General features: G+C 42.7%; 1 protein-coding gene across 1 annotated transcript in view; it reads right to left on the reverse strand.

Moving 5' to 3' along the window:
• LOC132577122 (uncharacterized) overlaps positions 1–21,062 on the reverse strand; it is an 87,687-nt gene that overhangs the window by 16,036 nt on the left and 50,589 nt on the right. The window contains exons 14-17 of the mRNA XM_060246617.1: positions 16,596–16,635; positions 16,093–16,144; positions 9,387–9,498; positions 3,448–3,531 (exon numbers count right to left, since the gene is read on the reverse strand). Of these exons, the coding sequence (XP_060102600.1) occupies positions 3,448–3,531; positions 9,387–9,498; positions 16,093–16,144; positions 16,596–16,635 (288 nt within the window). The remainder of the gene's footprint in view (positions 1–3,447; positions 3,532–9,386; positions 9,499–16,092; positions 16,145–16,595; positions 16,636–21,062) is intronic.

Raw genomic sequence — 21,062 nt, forward strand, 5'->3', positions numbered from 1 at the left:
ACTTTTTGTGTTTACCTGCAGACCTAAGGTATGGAGAAGGCGGAGAGTTGTAGCAATATGGCAGAACAGACGATCTTTCGAATCCGCCACAAGGAGCCAATCGTCTATGTATGGGAAGATGACTATGCCTTGAAGCCTGAGGTGTGCTGCTACAATGCTCATCATCTTGGTAAACACCCCCGTGGTGCAGTACAAAGACCGAATGGAAGGGCTTTGAACTGAAAGTGGTTGGAGCCTATTGCGAACCTGAGGAACTGCCTGCAAGATGGATGGATGCTGACATGGAAGTAGGCATCCTTCAGGTCCAATGTCACCATCCAGTCTCCTTGGCAGATAAGGGGAAGGATTGTCTGTAGAGTGGACATCCGAAATTTCTGGTACACGATAAACTTGTTCAAATTTCGGAGGTCCATAATTGGTCTCAGTCCACCATCCCATTTGGGAACCAGAAAATAACGAGAATAGAACCCCCCGATCCTGGCTGCTGAGGGGACTGGTTCTATGGCTTGTTTCTGCAAGAGATTGCTCACTTCCCCTAGCAAAGCGGGGGAAGGAGGTGTGATGACAAAGACTGACTGAGTTGGGACCTGGACAAAGTCTATCTTGTAACCCTCTGCTATAATGGAGAGAACCCATTTGTCTGTGGAGATGGACTCCCATGCAGGTGAGTGGTGATGGAGGCGGATGGCAGAAGTAGGGGCAGGGAGTGTGGTGAGTAAGGCAGAAAAGTCAAAGACCCTGCTTCAGGGCACAGGACCTGTTGGCAGCAGTAGAAACTGAAGCAAACTTGGACTTATTATTTCCCCGATAAGGAGACCTGCTCTCAGCCTGTGGTGCACGAGGCCTCCAGGATTGTTCAGGGGAATATTTCTGATAAGGTCTCTTGGGCCAGGGCTTATGCCACTGCTTAGACTTTCCAGTCCAAGAAGAGGCAGGTACACCGAGATTCCGCGGTAGTGGAACTAAATAGACCTTCGCCCTCAAAGGGAAGGTCTTCCACATAAGCCCTGGTGTCAGGCTGAAAAGCTGTCGAATGCAACCAGGAGTGACGGTGTAATGAAATGGCAGAAGTTAGAGTCTTAGCAGAGACATCCACCATATGTTTTGACACGGCCAGCTTTTGTTTAGCCACAGCAAATCCCTCCCTTTGCAGCTTCATTACAAAAGACCGCTTTTCCTCACTCAGAGAGGACAAAAAAAGGTGTGAGTTGTTCCCAAAGCAAGTACTGGTAACGTGCCATGCAGGCAGCATAATTAGAGATTTTTACTCCCAAGGCCCCTGCAGAGTAAAAATGTCAGCCAGCGTTGTCAATCTTTTTACCCTCTTTATCAGGAGGGGTAGAGTGAGTCTTGCGAGCTTTCAAAGACAATGAGACCACCACCGAATTAGGCTTGGGGTGGTTGAAAAGAAACTCAGCACCAGCTTCTTGGATACGATATATGTGGTCTAAATGTCGCAAAGAGATCGATATGGATGCCGGCTTTGCCCATGGTTTTCACTGCTTGCAGAATGACCTTGGTAACTGGGACAGTCACAGCTGTTGATGTGTCCCACTGCATGATGTTAAAAACAGTATCATCGATTACCAGCTGCGGCTGCACCAAGGAGAGCGAGAGAGATTGTGCCATACGCTTCACTAGGTCCCCATACGACTTGAGATCCTCTGAGGGAGATATCAGAAGGTCATCTGCAATGTGAGAGTCCGGAGAAGGTTCAGCCTGTGCCTTTTCTGGATCATCAGTACCGACTTTCGGAGTCCAATGTCGAAGATTCCTCTCTCATCTTGGAGCGTTCCGATAGCTGCGGAGTCGAGGCGCGCTCGGGTGGGCGAATTGATGCCGACGGGTGAACCTGTGAGTCCCCAGACCTCTCCTTACGCCTCTCTGGGGGAATCGCTATCGATGCAGAGGATATACGACAGACCGGCGAATGATGAGAGACCCTGGAGAAGTGCAAAACTTCCGAGCGTTGATCCCAGTCTGGTGGATCTCAGGGGGGGGGGAGGGTGGTACCATGGGTATGGCAAAGGATATGGATAAGCTTCAAATGAGCAAGGCCACTGACGCTGGTCCACACTGGTTGTGGTGGAAACCTGCGGAGAGAGGCACTTGACTCAATCTCTCTACTCCGAAGGTATCCCGTACTGGAACGAAGTGGTGCTAGGGGTTCAGTCGGCGCGGAAGCCTCAGTCTCTGACACCAAACCGCTGTTGCTCCGCTGATGCGAACCAGACCGAGAGGAAAGAGTTTGCTGAGTCAAGTCGATCTCCTGCTCCAACCCCGAAAGATGGGTCGGTTGTGACCCAAGCCTGCCTGACACCGACGGACTTCTCCAGCAGCTGGGTGATGCAAGGATTTTCCGTGAAGCGGTTTGCGCCAATGCCAAGTCTGTAGAAGCATCCCTATGAGGGGAAGGAGTGTGGGAAAGTCTATCCTGCTTCTTGCACTTGTCCTTCAATTTATGCTTCTTTGGGAGGGACGACCGGGACCCCGAGTCGTCCCGATACTTCTTTTTCGGGGTAGACTCCACTGATACTTCGGAGGGTCGCTTTGCAGGCCGATCCCAATCAGTCGGCATAACAGCTGACGCTTGAGACGATGGGCCCATCGAGGCCAAGGCTGCGGACTGGGCTGCATCACCCATCGATGTCTAAGGGCCCGATGCCATTTTAGGCGGTAGAAGAGTCAATTCGACTAAAGCTGCCGATAGCCTGGCCACTCGATTTTTCCTCGCTTGTTTGGAAAATTTCAAGCAATGTGGGCACGAGTCAACACGGTGTCCCTCGCCCAAGCACAAGAAGCAGAGGGAGTGACCGTTCGGGGGAGCGATCTTACTTCCGCACTTCAGGCACCGCTTGAAGAACCCCCAACGTTTTTCCATAGGCAGTGGGAACGGCTACAAGGGAGGGGAAAAAATGCCTTGAAGGGCGAAGTCCAACTAAAAGTCCTTTTTTTTTTTTAACAACAAGAATGGAGAACTAAAGAAATCAACGGGCAAGAAGAGGAAAAAACGGTAAGAAACAGTAAGTACCGACCGGAGCACTGAAGAAAGATCCTTTCAACACGGCGGTCAAGAAGGAACTGGCAGGATCCTTGCGCCAGCCTGGGTGAGCATGCGTGCTGGGGCTACTGTGCATGCTCACTGGGTGCCGAGCGTGAAAAATCTCAGGTATTTTAGGTACTGATTCAGGGATCGGCACAGGCGCTTATCCCATGAGTGTGAAGCACAGAGACCACAAAGAAGATCCTTTTATTATCAGAGAATAAACATGGGATGGGATATCCCAGATTAACAAAAATAACAATTTTATACTGCTTTGAAGTCAGTTATAATATTCAAAGAATGAACATATTTCCGGTGCAATTTGATAATTATGACACAGTAAGCTTATTAAAACCATGAACATACATACACAGATATACTTAAAAATCAGAATTAAATTATACCTATATTTGCAGAATTGCCTTTGTCTCCACTTCTGGTGTAGGCAAGATCTTCCAGGCGATACGCATGGGGGCCACTTGGTAGATCTACATACAATGGATTGAAAGAAATCACTGTTTTTTCTCTTATAACAGAAACATTACTCTTTTTGGTTTATATTCTAGTATATTTCTGGTTTTTGTTTTAAAATCCTTCTCCATGTAAGCATTTAACCCTGCGGCAAATAAAGTTTTCCTATCAGAGCCACTCTGAAGTCTCACAGAAGGGGGAAGAAGAAATGTAAATTACTTGGACTTCAAGTCCTCACTGTGCCACAGGTGGTGTAAAGAGGGAACATGCACATTCCATCTCCACATCAGGAGAAAAGGGATGCCACCATTGGGGGTTCTGTGCCATGTCTAGTACACCATGCTTATTTAGATTTTGGTAGTTACAAGCAGGGACCTGCAAGAAACTTGCAGAACCAGCTATCCCATTCCCCCCATCTTTGCTTTTTCTCTCCACTATGCCTGTTGTTTCTTTTCTTTCATGCCCTCTCATGGTCTCCTGCATGCTTCCCCGCTCTACACAGCAGCACTGATGACAGCAGTACTCTTAGCCACCTATCTGCTCCCCCCTCCTGATGGAACAATGGAATAACCCAAGGAGATGTCTTCCACCTCAGAGGGAGAATGGATGCTCTGGAGAGTGAACTCTGTGGCATTATATCTGACTGAGGGCATTCCTCTTCCCTCCTCAGACTCCACACAAAATTTCTAGTTACTTCCCAGCCCTGAAGTTGGCAACCCTCGCCGGGTACCAATGAATCCTCCTTCAAAGGCCAAAATAGGTCTGGAAGGGCCTTGTCCCTTGCCCCTGCATTTTACTAACACCGGCATTCAGCCTGGAACAGTGATGTTTCCAAGCAACTGAGGGAATCCGTTGCTTAAAGCTACAGGTGCTCCTTTTATCATTTTCGAGTTTTTTAAACCTCCCAATGGATTTTTTTTAAATTTCACATTTTTTCTGCAAACTTGGGGCCCTTTTTAGGTTTGCCGAAAGATACGCCTTGTTCCTTAACAGCTCCAGTCACCATATTTAAGCATTCAAAGAGCTGGCTGACTTTGCTATTGGAACATAGATCATACGCTGCTTACTGGCTATCTCTTCCTGTTGACTGTATTGACTTGCACTTTGAGTTTCAGTGAGAAAGATGGACTATAAATATAGTGAATGCATAAATATTTCACAATATTTCTATTATTTATTTATTTACTTCATTTATATCCTGCCTTTCTCCCCAGAGGGGACCCAAAGTGGATTACATTATTATCCTCTCCTCCATCTCATTCTTACAACAATCCTGTTAGGTAGGTTAGGCTGAGAGAGAGGACCAAGGTCACCAGGCAGACTTCCAGGGCAGAGAAGGGATTGAAACTTGGCTCTCCCAACTCCTAGTCCATCACACTAACCACTTCATCACTGTGGATGGAAAGCATAATAAATACGATTTTATAAAAACAGAAAACCATCCACCTTCTTCCCCACATACATTTTCATGAAATTTAAAATCAAGGCTGTAGCAGAGAGATCTGTTAGTAAGAAATCTGTAACAACAAACTTTATATATAGACTTCCTGATCCTTAAACATCTCTCAAGGAGCTCAAAAATGTAACTACTGTTTTAAAATAATTACATGCAATTTTTCCAGAATAATGTTTTTTTAAAGGCAGAATAGAAAGTACTAGGAAATAGTACTTCTTGCTTTTCTTGAATATGCTTTCCCCAGACTCCATATATACACATAGTTGATAAATTCTACTCCCTACTTCCATGAATTTTATATATTTGAGACATGAATGAACTCTTCATACAGTAAGTGCAAAGTAACTCTACATGATTTACACCTGAACTGAATTATGGAAGTCCAGAATTTTAAAATACTGCCACGCACCAACTGAGCTACACAATAAATTTAATGTAGTTGAGGTTGTATTATAAACCAGATATTCAGGATGGAACCTCAAATAGTATAACACTGTCTAATCAAACTTATTATAAAAATTTTAAATTGCAAAATGTTTTTTAAAGCAAAATAACAAATTACAATTCCCAGCACCAACACAGAAATGTACACAAACCCATTTTCTGAACTAATATCTAAATAAAATAAAATTACTTAATACATTTGGAAGAAACTTGTTGGTTTAAGCTTTGAATTCAGTAAACTGATGCAGTCTTCACAGTCTTTTTGTCAAATGGATAAGCAGCTACACATTTCATATTATTCTAAGCAACTCCATTATCTTTGACACCAAACATTCTCAGTTCAAATTATACCCAGCTAGCATCAGAGGCAGACATAATGCTAAATCTGTCTTCTTATATTTTCCATCTTTAAAAACAACAACAACCCACCAACCTTTATCTATAGTGCATATATGACATCACCAAATAAAAGTCTTTTGTCTTCCATTTATGAAATGCTTATAAAAACTTCTGAGGTTGCAACACACTACTACTCTGCTCTGCACTGCTTAATATTATGGTTACTGTAATACAATGGGTAGAATTACACTTACATTCTGCAGTTTATCAGTGAAGAACATGCCTTTGCCTGGCTACCAAATTTCTCTTCATTTCTATAATTTACCAGTAAATGTTAACAATTACTGAAGAATGTTTAGGTATCTCCAAAATAGCCTCCAGCCACAATAATTTCTTACAAGTTGTAAGTTACACCAAGTAGGGGACAGGGAAGGCCTTCTACTGGCTGACACCACTCTGGTAAGGATCTGTCCGGGAGGACCCAGAGCACCCACCAGATCCTTAGAAGAACTTTTTTATTTGTGACTGAAGAGGCATGCAGACCCAGACAGTATAACAACAATAAGTTCATTGTAAGTGCTCAAAAACAAACAAGTGGGTTGTAACTTTTAGTGCAACAGTGAACAAGGAAACAGCAATAAAGGTGGTACAGAAAAATAAAAGCCCTGATGCAGCTAACTGAATGCTCCCTTCCTCTAATTCCAGCTGACTCACCAGTCTTTGGATCAGGAAACTCTCAAGACTGCAACCTCTCTCCACTCAGCCTTTTCCAGAGAGAACACTCTCCTCTCTAGCCAGGTCTATTTATTTTTTCTTCACCAGTCCCACCCCTCTGGACTCCACTGAGCAAGTATTCCCTCCAAAATTTCTGCCTACCCAATCAGAGGGACAGAATGGATCCTGGGAAATGTAGGCCCTGTGGCTATTTTAATACAGCTTCCCTGAAGCCTGTACGCTCACTATAGGGTTGCCAAGTCCCCAGCTTCCCATAGTGGGGGACTTTTGCACACGCAAAGTGATGATGTAACCCTAAAGTGACATCATCAAAATGGCGGTGCTCATGCGGGCCCGCACTAGTCATTTCTATGGTTTTCCCAGATGCTCTAGCCATTTGGGTGGTAAAAATTCTATGGTACCTGCTGTTTTCCCCTCCCAAATGGCTAGAGTACAAGAAAACCATAGTTTTCCTGAAAATGCCTAAAGCAGCCCCACATGGGGCGCTGCCATTTTGATGACATCACTTTCGGGTGACATCATCACACCAGCAATGTAAGGGGAGGTTCCCCTCACTTGCCCAATGTGGGCCAGTGGGTTGGGAACCTCCTGGGTGGGGGATTCCCCGCCTGGACTGGGGGCTTGGCAGCCCTACCTCACTAGGCCTAAGATTATGACACCACTAAAGAAAAAAAATTCCAGAATAATACTTTGAGTATACAACTGGCTTAATCTGTTTTTAGCAGCTCAGTAATAAATTTCATAAGGCAAAAATTCTGGCAAGCTATCTGTCTCTCTGTAAATAATTTCTTATCCCACTGAAAAGATAATTCTACTAGTCATCAGCATGTGGCTACATAGTGTTAAGTAATTCTTGCATAACAAATAGTTGATAGCCTCTACAAGGAGAACTTCAAGGAGAACTGCAAATGAATAAATATTCTATATATATTTGTGAAATACAAAGACAGCACCTTTTTGGTTTGGTGTTTGAGAAACTACACACTGCCTTGGAAGAAACATTATCTAGAGATATTCAGACTTATTTCCAATCTGATTTGTTTTTCAACAAAAATACTTTAGTCTCTCTGAATAAGATCCTTGACTGGGGGAAAGAATGAGTATCCTTCTGGACCAGGTGACTGAGATGGGTGTTGTCGTGCATTGATAGGGAGATGGAGCACTGCTGCTTGAACCATGTGGCACTTGTGCTATGGGAGCTTGGAGGGCTCTCTTATCTCTCATTATATTTAACAGCTAAATGAAACTGCTGAGGAAAGTCACCAGGATATTTAGACTATAGAATCTTCAATTACTTTTTTTAAAAAATCAACAGTCCCCCTTCGTCCAGAGTCTCATAAGGCAATTTTTCCTCACTCCCTCTGTCCAGTCTCTCATGAGCAAAAGAAAAAATCAGACAGTGGGGGAAAATATTCCAAATATCGATTATTTGATACTTGGAATAAAAATTGAAGTACTGATATTTGGAATTTTTTTTAAAAAATTCCCACCGCACCATTTTGTCTCTTTGTTCCAATTGGTGCAGCCCTTTGTTCTTAGCTTCTCATGAGGCAATTCTTTAAGGGTATATCCAAGTTTCATCCTCCAAGGACACCATCTTCCCTCCAGAGGATTTCCAGTTGGTCTTAACCCAACTCATGTGGAAATCCTTTTAATACCTTGACTTCCTCTGACCTAAGACATTTTACCTTTAAAGTAGCCTTCTGCACTGCAGTATGCCCACAGAGAAGGCAAGTGGACTCTCATAGCCAGAAAGCCACAGGAATAAGGTAGTTCTGTTTGCAGCTACCTCCTTCGTCGTTACAATGGTTATGGGTTTTCATCTCACACAAGACCTAGTTCCTTCCTATTTTCTTCCCTAGTCCAGCCTTGGAAGCAGAAGGGTATGTTAACATTGTTTGTTCATCAACAGAGCATTGCCTTTCTGCCTCAACTGAACTGCACCACACCTCAGCCTATATTTTCTGCTTCTCAGGCCCTCAAATTAGATAACAATTGCCACCCAAATGGTTCAGCCAGTGGGTAATGTCCACTATCAAGATCTGCTACAAACTAGTCCCATAAACTTGTTCCTGGGACACTCATAGTTCAAATCAAATCAAGTTTTATTATGGTCCATGACCAAATAGACAGCACAATGCAGACCAACAACAACCACAGAAAAATTGTATAAATCAAGAAGGACCTAAATAAATAAGACATAGGATATATAAAATATAAATATATAGATAAGATATTGAACATTAAAACAAATAATGAAAAATAACAATTAAAACAGTATGGGTCTGACATCTTCTAACCTGGCAGGGGAGACACCTTGATCGCTCATAGTTTATTCTACCTTCAACATTTATCAATTTTAGGCAAAGTGGTTATGAAGAACTCATGTTTGGAGTCAGCGATAGTATGACTAAGGGCCAATAATGAAGCTCAGTAAGACTACAGTACTGCTGAAAGATGACAGAGGTAACAAGGAAAGAAGAAATCACCCTAATCTTGTCTTGAGTGGGATTGCACTCCTCCAGAAATATCAGTTTGCAGTTTGGGCACAGTAACAGACCCATCCTTTCATGTGTCTGATTAAGTGTCCATACACATGAAAATTTATACCCAGAATTGATCTTTGTTAGTCTTAAATGTGCCACTGGACTCAAATTTGTTCCATCCTTTCAGAAAGATATTCAAGTCTTATTTGTGGCATTTAGTGTTTTTAACTAGCTTTGGAAAACTTCCGAAAAGGTGAAATTTTGCTGCAGTTATACATGTTCCAATCACATCTAGATTAGATCCCTGCAATATGCTTTATGTGGAGTTTCCTTTGAATACTGTTTTAAAATACCAATTGGTGCAGAATCTTTTTAGATATAGAGACAAAAATCAGGGGTATCAATAATATACCTTTTAAGTCATCTTGAGTCTGGAGAACATCAGGTGAAACTGGTGCATCTGAAGTAAATGAAAGATCCTCCTCAAATGTTTCAACATGCTGCCCATTCATAAATATGTCAATCTGGAAAAAAGTCCTTGTTTAAACTATAAAAATATAAATCTAATTCCACACATATCAAATCAAGAGTCATATTAATAAGCTGTTGGCTTTAAAACCAGTAAACCTATTTTCAATGAGTGCTCACATGCAACGTCTTTCTTAACAGGGAATGCTTTAAACATTCTCTGGTTCTCTGCATTCACACGCTTATCCCTCCTACACCATCACCAGAATGAGGTAGATTACATTCTGTGATTCAATAGTGTTATCTAGGTTGTATGAGCCCCATGGTGCAGAGTGGTAAAGCTGCAGTACTGCAGTCAGAGCCCTCTGCTCACCACCCGAGTTCGATCCCAGCGAAAGCTGGTTCATGTAGCCAGCTCAAGGTTGACTCAGCCTTCCATCCTTCCAAGGTCGGTAAAATGAGTACCCAGCTTGCTGGGGGAAAATTTTGATGACTGGGGAAGGCAATGGCAAACCACTCCGTAAAAAGTATGCCATGAAAACATTGTGAAAGCAACGTCAGCCCAGAGTCGAAAATGACTAGTGCTTGCACAGGCGACTACCTTTACCTTTTTTACCTTTATCTAGGCTGTACTAGGTCTGTCTGGGCTAATACCAAAGACCAACAATTAAGAACATCAGACCAATGTTCCATCTAGTCCAGCATCCTGTCTCACTCAATGGCCAACCAGTTCCTCTGGACAGCCAACAACAGGGCATAAAAGCTGAGACCTTCCTCTGATGTTGCTGCCTGGCTCTGGGATTCAGAGGATTAGTGCCTCTGAATGTGGAGGTTCCACTCAGTCACCGTGGCTAGTAGCCATTGATGGACTTATCCTCCATGAATGTATCTAATCCCCTTTTAAAGCTGTTTTTTTTCTGTGACCATCACTATATCCCCTGGTAGCAAATTCTGTATTTTAATCATGTAAAAGTAGCATTTCCTTTTTTCTGTCCTGAACCTACTGCCCTCTGACTTCACTGGATGCCCCCGAGTTCTAGTATTTTGAGAGCCGTTCTCTTTGTCAACTCTAAAAAGGTAAAGGTAGTTCCCTGTGCAAGTACCAGTCATTTCTGACTCTGGGGTGATGTCGCATCAAATTTTGATTTGATTTATTAGATTTATATCCCGCCCTCCTCACCAAAGCAGGCTCAGGGCGGCTCACAAACAATAAATCACAGTAAAACAATCCAATTCAATCAAGCATTAATTCATCAGTTCAACGATTTAAACAATTTGGTGCTAATGTCATTTAATTTCCAATGGCATTCAGTGCTCTTAGGTATCCTTTTATGCTACTATATCGGCAATTCAGTTAAAGGCTAGCCAAAATAATGTTGTCTTGCAGGCCTTGCGGAACTGGGCAAGGTCGCACAAGGCTCTAACCTCCTCCAGCAGTTGGTTCCACCAATGGGGGGCAGTGATCAAGAAGGCTCTTTCCCTGGTGGTTTTCAATCTTGCCTTCCTTGGCCCAGGGATCAATAGTAGGTTTTGCATTCCAGATCTGGGGAACATGTGGGGAGAGACAGTCTCTAAGGTAGACAGGTCCTCGGCCACATAGGGCTTTGAACGTAATGACCAGCACCTTGTAGTGAATCCGGTATACTACTGGTAGGCAGTGCAGCTCCTGCAGCCCCAGCTGTATGTGCTCCCGCATGGAGAGCCCCAATAACAGCCTAGCTGCTGCATTCTGCCCCAGCTGTAGTTTCCGGATTCGAGACAAGGGCAGCCCCATGTAGAAGACACTACAGTAGTCCAGTCTTGAGGTGACCATAGCATGGATCACAGTTGCCAGGTCGCCGCACTCAAGGAAGGGGACCAACTGTCTTACCTAAAATGGAAAAAGGCGGAATTAGCAGTGGCTGCTATCTGGACCTCCATTGTTAGAGAAGGCTCCAGTAGCACCCCCAAGCTTCTGACCCTCGGCGCCATTATAAGTGGCACACCATCAAAAGCTGGTAGGGGGATTTCTCTACCCAGACTGCCGCAACTCCAGCAAAGTACCTCTGTCTTCATCGAATGGCAGACTTTACGGCGTGGTTTGCCATTGCCTTCCTCAGTCATCTACACTTTACCCCCAGCAAACTATGTACTCATTTTACCAACCTCGGAAGGATGGAAGGCTGGGTCAACCTTGAGTCAGCTACCTGAACCCAGCTTCTGTTGGGATCAAACTCAGGTCGTGAGCAGAGCTTAGACTGCAGTACTGCAGCTTACCACTCTGCGCCATAGGGCTCCATTGTCAACTCTATCCCATGTATAATTTTATAAACCTCTATCATTCCCCCACTTAGCCGTCTCTTCTCCAGACAGAAAAGTCCCAGACTTTTCAGTCTTTCCTCATAGGGAAGGTACTTCACTTCAGAAAGCCTTATGCAGCCCTAGCTCACAGGTTGTTCCTCATTTCACTCTTCTCACTTAATTAAGGGCATTGCCTGGTAATACAGCATTTCCTGGGCTGCTACTTCAGAACTCAGTCCCATACTTTTTTGAACCATGAAACTGTTTCTGGCCCAAATGGATTGATAGTCAGCTCGTTGTCCAAGAGCTTGTACTTAGATGCTTTCTTCGGGCTGATACTTATAGAATTTGCACTGAAATCTGTAAGCAATCTATCACAAGGAGGCTACAATTACAATTACAGCAACTGTGCAAGGCCAAAATTTCAGCTGCTGCCCATGGGCAGGATCAGTCATATCTGCTGGCTTATTTTTATTTCCCTTTTATTTTATTATACTTATATTATTTATTTTATTATATTTTGCTTCTTTAGTGAAAACACAGTGATAGTCTCTGCTACGTTTCTAATACAAGTGCAACTTTTGTGCAATATTAAAAATAAAAAGTCTAATCAGCAGAATTGTATTATTTATTTACTTCATTTATAGCCTGCCTTTCTCACAGAGACTCAAGGCAGATTAAAACATATAAAAATAATGCAACTAGACAACATTCACTATTCAGTAAACAATGCAGTAGGATTAGGATTACAAAATTAGAAGATCGTAGAGGCAAAAAGAAAAAATGTAAGGCATTACATGCTATTGCATTATACTACAGCCCAGTCTCCTTCCAAAAAATACTCTCCTAAACAGAATAGAAACAGAATGAAATCATAAACACCTGATATCCAACATACCTTTTCAGTTCTGCTGACTCAGTTAAACAAAATTCAAAGAAAATGTGAACTATCATTGATTTTAACAGAGGAATAAATATTTGGTGTGAGACAAAAAAAATGTGAAAATGTTATGTGTTTCTCATTAAATACAGAAGTAGATATTTATATGCCTTTATAAAACAAAAGTCAAGCTTTGAAACTGCAAATATCTTGCGTTGAATTGCATAAAAAACGGGAAGAAAAGCACCAACTAATCCTCATTCTTCATTAAAACAGAACAAAGATTTACTGCAAACCAAATAATAGAATCTTTGTATCAATATTCAGATCTTCAGGAGAAAATCTCCTTATACAATAGGTTTACTGCAGGTCAGATTCTGAAACAATAAGCCACAGAAATGTCCAGCTGGTACAATGGTGGAATTCATGTGGGCTCACGTTTGTGTTTACCTTCATGTTAAAATCTCTCTGCTTATGCAAAACTGACACTTCTCAATCTTCTTCCTGGCATGCTATATGCACGATGAGATTTTTATGAGGGGCTGCTTTCAAACAGGTGATATGCTTATTGGGAGGCTGAAGTTGGTTCCCAGTTACCTGCATGAATAGGTTGCTTACCTATAACAACTGTTATCTGAGTGGTTACTCTGGATTCCCATCCTGCTGAGAATGACTATTGGTACAATATGATGTATTTAATACATATCCCTCCAACAGGAAACAGCCTTGTTGCTTTTGCATGGTAGATGCAATGCCAAACTGTTTCTTTCCATAGTACATGATAGCTGTATTGTCTGTGGCCACCTGCACTACTTTTCCCTGCAGGGTTGTGTTTTTTTGGGGGGGGGGGGGAGAAGAGATATAAAGATACTTGTAAACAGAGCTCCAGATGGCTGATGTGCAGCTGTCTCTTTTCAAGCAGCCATAGATACCTGCTGGTGTTTCTGCCAGTGTATGCCCCAACTCTTCAGTGAAACATCTACTGTGGGGGTTACCTGACATGATGGCAGTAAAGGCCTCTCTGACATAGATTATGAGGATAAGTTCACCAATACGGCCTCTGAACACTAATAATAGAATGTGAAGAAATTCTTCCTGTGAATCCCTTATGAGGCTGAAAGTTGTGACTGAATCAACATAAAGAGGCCTCAGTATAAGGTGGATTGGCCAGGAAATCTGTAACAAATATTGCAGAAAGGTGTGTACTAGTCATGTGATTATGCAAGTTTTGTTTGCGTGGAGGGTCTTCCAGAAATTAAGCCCAGGAAACAGGTAAAGGAGGGACCTCTCTGCATTGATATGAATGCCCCAAACAGACAGGAGTTGTATAGTAGTGTGCATACAGTAGTGGAGCAGCTGTAAAGAATCAACCATTTTGATGCTGGAGATATGGTAAAACTACTGCCATGCACTTTGCGAACATCCCCAGGCTGTTAGAAAGGTTGAAAGGTAACACCCTGTAGTCCCATTAGGCATCTCCCACTGGTTGCGGCTACTAGATTTGTATGTGGAAAGAGGCATCCTTGAGGTTGATAAACAAACTCTTGGCTTTTTGCAGGGGAAGAACAGATGCTAAGGTAATCATCCTGAATTTCTTTACTACATCGACTGTCATACTGGTGTTTGGACTTTACTAGTGCAAAAATCAGGTTTTTTACCATGACTCCTTCAGGGCTTTTTTGGTAGAAAAAGCCCAGCAGGAACTTATTTGCATATTAGGCCACACCCCTGGTATTACTATGGTTTCACATGGAGCTTTTTTGAAGAAAAAGCCCAGCATGCGCTCATTTGCATATTAGGCCACACCCCCTGATGCCAAGCCAGCCGGAACTGTGTTCCCGCTCAAAAAAAGCCCTGACTCCTTTACTATCCAAGCAAGGTCAGGAGAATTAATTTATTTTATAAAATTTAGACCCTGCCTTTCTGCCCTCACAAGGGCCATCACAGTGGCTAACAAACTAAAATATATGTAATAAAATCACACCCTGGACATTACCATTTTGAGGCTGTATATCAAATTTTGGGATTTAGAGAAAGGACTAGGATTCTGTTAGGGTATTGCCCACTCCACTGCCTAACAGTCTCCCTACCTGAGCTAGCAGAGGTAACTTTGGGGTAGTATTGAGGATCCCTAAGCTGGTTGTCCTTAGGAACTTTGACTGTCTTGCCAAAGCTCTCTTGTCACCAGCACCTCAGGATTTTAGGGCCTCCATGACAAGTTATCTATCTATTCATGGGTCTATCTCAGATAATAACTGGCCCTACACTTGATGCTGGTCATGCTCTTGATCTGGTATTTTATTCTGGTGAGAGGATGGAGAAACTGACCATGGTTCCTTTATCATGGACATATCACTACTTATACAGATACCAAGCCTCTGTGTGTGTAATGGTCTATTAAAATGATTCGTCCTCAGAGCTAGATTTATTCAAATGGATTTCCATTGGTTCTAGGAGACCTACCTATTCATATGACTGGTGCTTCTGTTAATATCTTGGCTGACCTCAAGAATCTTCCTGGTGGAAGGGAGCTGGCTGACTGGTCAATACTTCCCCACAAGAGAAGGTGGTTATCCCAAACTTAAAATAGGATGTGGTGCATCCACTACTGAAGAAGAATATATATCCAGGAGATCTCAGTAGCTATTAACCAGGATCAAATATTCCATTTTTGAGCAAGGTGGCCATTGTTGGCCCTCCAGAGCAATTGGTTGTCATGCATAATTCAGGCAGAAGTGTTTTGTCTGACAAAGTGCGCATGCACACGAAAGCTCACATCCTGAATAAAACTTCGTTGGTTTTAAAGGTACCATTGGACTGTAACTTTGTTTTATTAATTCAGACCAACACAGCTACCCACCTGGATCTAACACTTTAATAGTTTTAATGTGTGTTGGGGGGTGTAAATTTTAATGGTTTTAATTTTCAAATCTAAAAAAATTGCTCTAGAAGTTTCCAAATAAAATCTCTGCGTCAATGCAAAACCCATCGGATTTATGTACAAGTCCACTGATGTAAACACACCACTGCATTCCAAAATATATCCAGTCCAGTGGCTGAAGACACTCCTAAATGTGAAAAGCAGATCTAGAATGATTGTTAAATCTATACATTCTCTTCACAATTGAACATATAACAAACAATGGGCACTGGAAAGCCTGTTGGGACAGGGTTGTGGAAATACAGGTTGCCTGTGATGTTAAAGAATGAAAACTAGTTCATGCGTCATTCAGATAGCAAGTATTAATCAAACACTTTCCTATAAAGTTCAGAACAACTCCCTGTGCACCTATTGTAAGCACAGGCAGTAATATTTATTGAAAAGATTTCATATTACATTTAAGCATATAGGACAGGTTTTGGTTCTATACCTGCAGAGGCTGTTGTTACAAAATGATCCAGTATTTTCTTTGACTGCAACAGCTGTAAGATGGCAAAGAATCAGGCTTTTAAGTATTGCACAGATTGCTGCTTAAACAGCAGCTCCTACCTTCACATTCTTTTTTGGATAAAGGAAGAAAAATGGTTTCAAAACTGGAGATCTGGAAAAGATACCAGAGGGAAGATACAGGCTAATTAAGAGTAATCTCCCATATATGCTTTGTATATGATCCCTGCATGCATCACAAAATTAGTTATGATCCTTAAGTGTTTAGGAAAGCAACTTAGGAGAGCAACTCAAAACCTACGTAGCATTTCTAATATTTCTAAGCAATTTTGGCATGACAAAATGATATAAAAATATAATGATTGTTCTTTCCAGTAAAGGGCAAAACTCTCCAGCATAAAACTGACAGTCTTCCATAAAGAGATGAGAGTTTCTTATTTAGACTTATACTAAGGCAGCATCTAATAATTTACAAATAACATTGCCCAGAAACTATAAAATTAAATAATCAAATAAGGCAAGCTATTGGCTAGGAGAGTAACAGAATCATCTGAGAATCAAGAAAAGGTAAACATTACTACAACCACCTTTAATTAAAAACTTACACTTTTGGACGTCCTCCAACAAGTCCTGTGACACCAGGTGCTAAAAATGAAACATGAAACATGAGGTGAAATTCAAGGGATTGTTCACAGTGAGATAGCACTGAATACTTCTCTATGTTCAGATAGTGTACTCCGTCCTCAGGTTCTTCTCATAAGCTACAAAACAGAAATCACAAAAATACGTTTTCCCAAATATATTTATTCCCCACCCCGCTCCCCATTTTGAACAAACATGGTAGAAAGATCCATGTTCAGAACAACTCCCTGTGCACCTTATCGTTATCCTTAACTTACTTAGCTCTCAATTCCATGGGATGGTGTCCCTGTGTCCGTCATGGGAATGCTACCACCATTTAAGGCTCAGATTTTCTTACTTCAAAAACACCACAGTGCCCAACCTTGACAAGCCTACCTGATGGCACCCTGGCTGGGCAGAGACCCAGGCAGTCTTCCCCTGACAGCAGCACAGCAAAAGAGCAGTGCTTGCTGGCTGATGAGAGAGGAGGCAGGGATGAAGATGAAGGCACACATCTTTTCCTCTCTATCCCCCCAGCAGGGTTGGATCTGGGGGCGGGGCAGAGGGGGGTGCTTGTCCCGGGTGCCGACAGAGGGGGTGCCCCAAATTGGGTATGGAGTCCATTGCATTCTATGGGACCATAAGATAGAATGACCCATAAGGGGGCATCATTTTTTAATTCCCCCCCCCCCAAAAAAAACATGTAGATCTGGTCCTGCCCCCCAGAAATGTAGTACAGTAGTTGAGTCCCCTCACCTCAGGCACAGTGTTTAATCTGCACATCTCTGGCATTGTCACAGCCAAGACCAATTCACTGGTAGCTGGGAAGAGCAGTGGTGCTTCTTCTTCTTCATTAGGGTGCTGATGAGGGAGCAGCCAGGGGTGGAGATAAAGGCATCTCTGTTGCCTGGCAGGTACTGCTTCACCTCCATTGCTACCAGGGCTTTTGTCTGCCTCCATACTGTTTTCAGCCAGGAGATGACCACCTGGATTTCCACCCAGCCAAGACATTGTCAAGTAGCCTATCAGGAGCGGGCTCTGTGGTGTTTTCAAAAATTGAAAATCCAATTCTTAAAATGTCAGCATCTTTAATTGGGTCATAATGCTGTGAAGAGCTACATTTGAAAACAAAATCCCAATTCAGTGAGAGAAGCACAGACTGCAAGCTGCATCCTCCTCCTACACACTTTTTCTCACAGGGTGCTTTCTCTAACAATTTTGTTGAATGAAAAGAGAGACCGGGAGACTGCCTAGCCGTGTGAGGTCAAGGAAAAGCTAGCCTGATGAAAGGTTGATAGAGTCTCCAATTGGGCCAGCTTCAGGCAGATTCTTCAGCTGAAACTTCAGGCAGCAGTAAAGAGCCTTCTGAGCCCCCAGATCTTCTTTAGAAACAGCTCCCAGATTATCCTGCTTTCCCTTAGATGAGTCTTATTTTCAGGTCCAAACTTCAAATAGTCTAAAGAAGGCAAGCGAATCCCCCATTTTCCTCTCCATGGGTAAAAAAAGCAGCCTGAAGAGGGTGATTTTGAGTTAAGTGAAGGATGGTAGGGGAAGAGGTAAAAGCACCACTACAGATTTGTAGTCTTCTCAGACTACTTTTTTAAGTGGAAGAAACAATGCCTGTAAACATATCATTTGACCCTTACAGTGCCTCTATTGCTTACTGACGTATGAGGATGAGACTCACAGACTTCTTATCCTGTATAGCAGAGTAAGTAGCTTGCCAAACCTTGTTTGTTCACACTGATGCAGAGCAGAAGGAGGCTAAGAGAACCCTTTGGGAGTGTCTCAAGTATAGATGGCAGATGGTGGCCAAGTTTCATAAGGGGGGGGGGGCTCCTTTGGGATTGAGAACTTGGTTGGAGGCCAGATGAAAACATGAGGGCTGCAAATTGCCAATGATTGGAATGGGCACAAACAGAATACCAGAAATTAATAGAGATAACAACTAGACATGGGAGCAATTCCTATCTGTCATGAACCAACACCAATACTGTAGCCAGTGAATACCCCCCTCCATATGACCAAAAGAACTGATGAGAGTATGGTGATGGGGTACATACAGGCTGAAGCTGTCATAAGAACATAAGAGAAGCCATGTTGGATCAGGCCAATGGCCCATCCAGTCCAACACTCTGCGTCACACAGTGGCCAAAAAAATTATATATATATATATACACACACACACACACACACACACACACATACACACTGTGGCTAATAGCCACTGATGGACCTCTGCTCCATATTTTTATCTAACCCCCTCTTGAAGCTGGCTATGCTTGTAGCTGCCACCACCTCCTATGGCAGTGAATTCCACATGTTAATCACCCTTTGGGTGAAGAAATACTTCCTTTTATCCATTTTAACCCGACTGCTCAGCAATTTCATCGAATGCCCACGAGTTCTTGTATTGTGAGAAAGGGAGAAAAGTACTTATTTCTCTACTTTCTCCAGCTCATGCATTATCTTGTAAACCTCTATCATGTCACCCCGCAGTCGACGTTTCTCCAAGCTAAAGAGCCCCAAGCGTTTTAACCTTTCTTCATAGGGAAAGTGTTCCAACCCTTTAATCATTCTAGTTGCCCTTTTCTGGACCTTTTCCAATGCTATAATATTCTTTTTGAGGTGCGGTGACCAGAATTGTACACAGTATTCCAAATGAGACCGCACCATCGATTTATACAGGGGCATTATGATATTGGCTGATTTGTTTTCAGTTCCCTTCCTAATAATTCCCAGCATGGCATTGGCCTTTTTTATTGCAATCGCACACTGTCTTGACATTTTCAGTGAGTTATCTACTATGACCCCAAGATCTCTCTCTTGGTCAGTCTCTGCCAGTTCACACCCCATCAACTTGTATTTGAAGCTGGGATTTTTGGCCCCAATGCGCATTACAAGCCCCAGAGAGCACTGAGGTCAGCGGGGAAGAACAAGCTGGCTATCCCCGGGCCAAAGGAGGCGAAACTGCAGAACACTCGCACACGAGCCTTCTCTATTGCAGCTCCACACCTATGGAACCAGCTCCCGGAAGAGATGCGGGCCCTGCGGAGCCTTGACCAATTCCACAGGGCCTGCAAGACCATCCTTTTTAGGATGGCCTTTGCGGATTGCTGATTGAAGGATTGATGGATTTGCCAAAGTGACTTTCGCCATCATGCTAACTGACAAAATAGCACCAGAAATGCCTACTATTATTGTTAATTTATTGTTAATTGTAAATTAGAATGGTTTTAAGACTAATGCTGATTTTAAAAGTTTTGTATAATTATTATATGGACATGTTGTTAGCCGCCCTGAGCCTGCCTAGGTGGGGAGGGCGGGATATAAATAAAATTTTTTTATTATTATTATTATTATTATTATTATTACTACTTTGCACTTGGCCACAATGAACCTCATCTGCCACGTTGACGTCCACTCACCCAGCCTCAACAGATCCCTTTGGAGTGCCTCACAATCCTCTCTGGTTCTCACCACCCTGAACAATTTAGTGTCATCTGCAAACCTGGCCGCTTCACTGCTTACTCCCAACTCCAAATCATTTATGAACAAGTTAAAGAGCACGGGACCCAGTACTGAGCCCTGCGGCACCCCACTGCTTACCGACCTCCACTGCGAAGACTGCCCATTTATACTCAATCTCTGCTTCCTATTAATTAGCCAGTTTTTGATCCACAAGAGAACCTGTCCTTTTACTCCATGACTCTCGAGCTTACTAAGGAGCCTCTGATGAGGAACTTTATCAAAAGCTTTCTGGAAGTCAAGGTAAACAACATCTATTGGGTCTCCTTGTCCACATGTTTGTTCACCCCCTCAAAGAAATGCAACAGGTTAGTGAGGCAAGATCTTCCCTTACAGAACCCATGCTGACTCTTCCTCAATAACTTGTGTTCATCAATATGCCTACTCATTCTGTCCTTGATAATGGTTTCTGCCAACTTTCCCGGTTTGAAGTCAGACTGACTGTCCTGTAATTTCCCAGATCTCCTCTGGAACCCTTTTTAAAGATGGGGGTGACATTTGCTACCTTCCAGTCCTCAGGAACGGAGGCAGATTTCAATGAAAGATTACATATTTTTGTCAGAAGATCCACAAGTTCAACTTTGAGATCTTTCAGAACTCTTGGATGTATGCCCAATGAACACGAAACAGAGCTTTTAGATTAGGTCATATGGAGGTAGATGAGAAGGTTGGTGATTACAACTGAGGATCAGAGAGCAGGTTAAGGGGATCAAAAGATGCATGGTATATGGAATTTCAAGCCTTGTCCTGAAATTATAGGGTTTTTGTTCCTCTAGATCCATGATGCTTCAGTAACAGCACGTACTAATGACTCTTCAAGCTCTAAAATTGCAGTGATCTAAAATCAAGTGCTCTGTAGTCATTATAATAGTGTACACCACACACAAATAGCCTTGTCAATTATAATTGCTCTATTCATTTCC

Source organism: Heteronotia binoei, chromosome 9 (genome assembly GCF_032191835.1).
Source record: "Heteronotia binoei isolate CCM8104 ecotype False Entrance Well chromosome 9, APGP_CSIRO_Hbin_v1, whole genome shotgun sequence".
In the NCBI taxonomy this organism is placed as follows: Eukaryota; Metazoa; Chordata; class Lepidosauria; order Squamata; family Gekkonidae; genus Heteronotia; species Heteronotia binoei.